Source organism: Cydia splendana, chromosome 24 (assembly GCF_910591565.1).
Source record: "Cydia splendana chromosome 24, ilCydSple1.2, whole genome shotgun sequence".
Lineage (NCBI taxonomy): Eukaryota > Metazoa > Arthropoda > Insecta > Lepidoptera > Tortricidae > Cydia > Cydia splendana.
Window position 1 is genome coordinate 5830684 of NC_085983.1, and position 5050 is coordinate 5835733.

General features: G+C 38.3%; 1 protein-coding gene across 1 annotated transcript; it reads right to left on the reverse strand.

Moving 5' to 3' along the window:
* Positions 1 to 224: 224 nt before the first annotated feature.
* Positions 225 to 4557, reverse strand: LOC134802388 (uncharacterized). Its single transcript, XM_063775027.1, has 4 exons — positions 4362 to 4557; positions 3523 to 3645; positions 2129 to 2393; positions 225 to 1064 (listed from the first exon to the last, which is right to left on the reverse strand). Exons 1-4 carry the CDS (start codon positions 4497 to 4499, stop codon positions 268 to 270), a joined length of 1323 nt encoding a protein of 440 aa, XP_063631097.1. The 5' UTR covers positions 4500 to 4557; the 3' UTR covers positions 225 to 267.
* Between the last annotated feature and the right edge of the window lie 493 nt (positions 4558 to 5050).

Consider the following 5050-nt stretch of genomic DNA (forward strand, 5'->3'; position numbering starts at 1 on the left):
TTTTCCGTGACTTATTTTTAAAACGTATTTTTCAATTAAAAAACACGTCAAGATTGTTTACCTTTTTTCTAATGCTAAAAAAACGAACTATAACCCTAATGCTAGATGTCGACTATGAAAATAATAGTCTTTTTGGTAACAAAACTGATGTATGGAGTGAGCAATCTATGTATTTTTTTCTCTTATGGTCGTACCTACAGCGTACACTAGTGATATTTAATATCAGATATTACAATGTGCAACTTACAGTGAAAAATAAGACCACTGTCACAACTCCTCCTCAAAGCAAGTCTGCGTTTCAGTAGAATGAAACAACATATCATCCTTCATATCAAATTTGTCTCCCGTCTGAGTCTCCGTTGACGTCAGAGTCAACGGACTCGAAGACACGCTGTCAAACAATTTGAATTTCGAATCATACAGGCATAGACACGTCTGCGTTTCTTTTATACTTAAATCAGGAGACTGCGTTTCAGTAGCCGTCTGCTTGTTACATCTACTTAAACCGAATTCTATAGGGAATGTTTGAGTTTGAATGTCAGATAACGAGACTGTTTCAGAAAAGAATATTGAGTCATCTTCGCTAGTTTGAGATTTAAGTGAGAGTAAATCTTCGAAGACTGTTTGCGTTGAAATCTCATCGGTTTTCGCTTCGCCATCACTTTTCCATGAAGGTAAAGCAACGTCGTTTTTTATATTTTCTTCTGGACGCGTTTGAGTAGCCAAAGTCCTTTTAGGACTGTCACAGATATATTCAAGTTTCTCTTCGATTTTGATCCTTTTACACTCTGTGGTAGTCTCTGATATTTTCTTTTTACGCCCTCTTTTATATTCCTCATGTACTTGGGGGTGTTTCCTCATTAGATGTACAAGTAATCGTTCGTTATTCTTATACTCTGTATTACATATTTGACACAGATATGTGACGTTGCATACTTTTAAGTGTCGTTCGTATTCTGCGCCGGTTAAGCTCATGCTGCATTGTTCACAGATTATTTTTGATCTGTGGACTTTGTTGTAATGTTGATTTAGGTATTTTCGTTCGGTGAAAAATTTGTTCTTACCTGAAATAGATGGGATGAGATTAGAACTCGACAAGTCATTTCGTGGTTTGTTTATGCGCTGCGTTGGTGCGTCACTTTTCTTTCGTTTGACATATTAAGCAAAGTGAATAGCCGGGTCCACACAGAGCGAGCATACGCGCGAGGCAATTTCCTCGCGCGCAAAACGGCCAGTGTGGACGTGCTTCGCGCGCGCCGCCTCGGCCAAGGCACGTCTACACTGGCCGTTTTGTGCGCGAGGAAATTGAATAGCGCAACTCAATAAAAACCACGAAAAAATCAGCCTACACATATAAATAAGGCTCAATGTACATTACAATGTACATATTCGATGCAATCTAACTAGAACCTTTCACGAACCAAATAAAGCAGCATTTACTTTGTTTCATTGCATTTTCAAACAAATGCATCTCAATTTACTTTTGTATTGTAGGTCCGAGGATACGTTGGTACGAGTCAGGCAGGGACTGTCATGTTATCTTTATTACAAAATTTATATGTGGGGTATAAAATCTTGTATTGTAATAGTAGGTCACGCCTGCCGCATGCATCCGGATAGGTGGGCTAGTATAGCCACCAAGTGGATGCCGCAAAATATGCGCGGACGGAGATGGCGGGACGACAGACACCTTCAATAATAACTGGCCGGAAAAAGCTCAACAACGGGAGTCGTGGAAATCAAGGGGAGGCCTTTGCCCAGCAGTACGACACTATACTGCAGGAACTTGGTATTAAACAGCGCCTTTCTTCTATCGTCCAGTGCCGCATTCTCACTTTCTTTGGACATATTACACGTCGAGACGATACATCTGTGGAACGACTTGTAGTGCAGGGAAAAGTCGAAGGCACAAGGCGCGGGTCACCAATGCGTTGGTCAGACATAGTCAAAAGTGCATTCAATGAAGCACTCCATGAATGTACAAGAAGGGCTACAGTACGGGAGGAATGGCGACGGATTGTGCAGCTTGCCACCGGCCCTGATATGACGACCACGACCACTCTGACAAGAGTGTGACGACAAAGAAGAAGGGACACTATAACAGGCTATTAAAAAAAGTTATTCTCACCTGCATTGACGAAGTACGAGCACTCCTCATAGGTGCAATAATACTCGCATTCTATAACCAGCTTCTCCGACAAGCCGTGATGTTTTACCAAATGGTTATACAAATATCTCTTCTTCAAGTATTTCTCGGTGCATTTATTGCCGACGGCGTATGGGCAGGGGAGGAGGATCTTAGATTCCATGTCTTGGGCTGTGATTATAATGTTTAGTTTGTTGGCGTTTAGGACACAGGTTATGGTATTCTCTGATGTGGCTGGAGTTTTTTTCTGGAAAAAAGATGTTTTTTAACCTTTTGAACGCCACAGACGGCAATTGACTTCAACGCAAAATCGTGACAACGACGCCAAAGACGGCATTTGACGTCGATCGTTTTTTGATGAAAATCTACTGAAAAATACCCCACTTTTAGGTTGGCATTATTTATTCACTAAACTAAATTTTACCCCCGTGGCGTCAGTGGCACGGCAAATGGATGCGCCGTTTGGCGTTCAAAAGGTTAAGCAAAGGACTATGCGTCAAAATGGTCTAAAACCAACAGAGTTGAGAATTAGGTCGTTAGATAGGTATTTCTATGAACTTCACTTCGTTCCATGGGTACCAAGCCGAATTCCATTGCAGAACTGAGATATTGGTATTTTAGTCAAAACGTCGTCACCCTTATTACCTGAGTTCACCGCCGGGCTAGCGCGACAATCCCATACGCCGCACCCGCCCAGTGGTGTGCGGAGTGCGAACATCTACCCTGCAGCATTAATTTACTTACTTGGACTCCATTGCCCAGGTAATAAGGGTGAGGACATTTTGACTAAAATACCAATATCTCAGAAAAAGTAGTTTCAGTCAAATCTCACGAAATTTTAGTATGATGTAGATTTAAGACTCCTGATTATATTTTTATGGGTGCACAAATCTCTCAGAAGTATACAGAAATAATCAAGTTTATAGTTTTCTATTTCTATGAGGTGTTCCCTAAAATCGATACACTGAATTGGTAACTGCATTATAATATGAATTCATAACATCAGTAACTGTCAGTATGTATCATTTTTGTCAATTCGAGCAGAAACCCTATATCACAATAAATTGTTAGACAGAGATAGTTAGTGTTACCACAGAATAAGTAATAGTACTACAGTACAGAAAGGACACTCCCTACAAAACCAAAGTTTGACAGAGATTCAGGGTCTATACATGATATCTCTTTATAACTTATGGCAGTATACCGTATCCCTTTCGACTATTTAGGGTTGTCAAAATTCAAGCAATTATCTTATCTGTGGTCGTGCATGCCAAGGGGCGTCAAGTTGTGTCAACCCTAATAATTGCTCGGAGCAATGCTGAGCCGAACATAGCCAAGTTTGCCCGAAGTCAGGAGTGTCTCCCCACTGGTGTTACCTTAGCAGTATCCTTGAGGAAGGCGTCTGAGTCCTGACACCGCTGTTTGAAGCCCCGGCACCGCAACAAGCTCTCTTCGCAATTTGTACATAGAAGTTCAGTCACATTGTCTCTTTTTGGCACCTGACAAGATGAATATATGTTCTTAATAAGGATATTGAAGAAAGTAAAGTACAGTGAAACAGGGTTTATATAAGACCAGAGCAAACCCTATTATCAATGTTGCTATTTTTTTAGAACAAAGACATTTAGAAATTTATATAATATAAAATGTTGCTATTCATTAAAAATTAGGGCTGGCAAAACTATCTACCGTGGGTAACCCTAATTTCATCAAGGAGCCCAACTACTTTTCCTAAGTAAAATATCAAAACAATAATTTTGCCAAATAAAAAAGTTGGACCATCCATTTTACCTTTATTCCTTTCCATTTTACCTTGTATAATTCGTCTTTTTTAGCATTAGAAAAAGGTAAATAATCTTTATGTGTCTTTTTATTGAAAAACACTGTTGAAAAAATAAGTCACGGCAAATATATAACAATTATGAATCATATATGATTCATTGATTATTCTTTTGCTTTCATAACATAAGCAATAGTTACTGATTTTTAAAAAGCGTTTTTCAATTAAAAGGATATCGTCAGTGTAAATCGTCATAGCTTCAGTGGTCTTTTCGAGGCCAGGTGAATTACTAGACCGATGATACGTCACATATTTAACGCTTTTTAACGACCTATTCTTTGCAAAAACTGTGTTGTCTGGCAAGCAATCTCATGTGGACCATTTTTAAGGCATTATATCGCCGAAATTGTATTTGTATCTTGAAAACAAAAGTACCTCGGCAATTCTGTAAAAGTCATCCGCCAAGCCCCATTCCTGCATATTCTTCATCTCGCCTGATTCGGCCAAGCAACCGCGGCATAGTAACGCATACTCGTTCAACGGCTGCTTTAATTTTAGATAGGGAGTAGACATTTTACATTGATTTGATTAAGAAAAGCGAAGAAATTTATTTCTAAAGTTTGTTTTCATGTTGTTTTGTTTCTGTGATCTTGAGATTCTTGAGCTGTCAGTCAGTGACCTGTCAAAGGTCATTACTGTCAGGTAATTTTCCGTTACGCTGAAAAATACAGGGACGCTGTTCGTACTAAAGCTATTTCAAGATATAGTCAAATATAAAAAAACACAGAATATGCATATTAAATTAATTTTTATATGATGGTTCTACAAAAAGGGATTTATTCTTAGCTAAATGCTATTTAAATCTCTATATAGACTAAACGTAGTTTGCGTAAGCCGGAGCAAAAAGCTCGTTCAAAAATAGTGAGAATTTTGTCATAAATCATTCTTATTATCTTGTCGAAATTGTAAAGAGTTATAAATCAATACGTATTGTAAAAAATTTAAGTACATATTTGTACATCCATAATTATAATAAAACTGTTTAAATTATACATATGAAGAAAAAACCTATAACTACATACAAGATTATATACAAAAACCACGTATATTATAAACTTTTTTGT

Excerpts from the sequence above, each read along its gene's own strand:
- LOC134802388 (XM_063775027.1), bottom strand. The coding sequence starts at position 4,499 with ATGTCTACTCCCTATCTAAAATTAAAGCAGCCGTTGAACGAGTATGCG. Across the intron at positions 2,394-3,522 it reads TCCTCAAGGATACTGCTAAG|AAAAAAACTCCAGCCACATC; the intron begins GTAACACCAGTG and ends TCTTTTTTCCAG. Across the intron at positions 1,065-2,128 it reads CTCGTACTTCGTCAATGCAG|GTAAGAACAAATTTTTCACC; the intron begins GTGAGAATAACT and ends CATCTATTTCAG.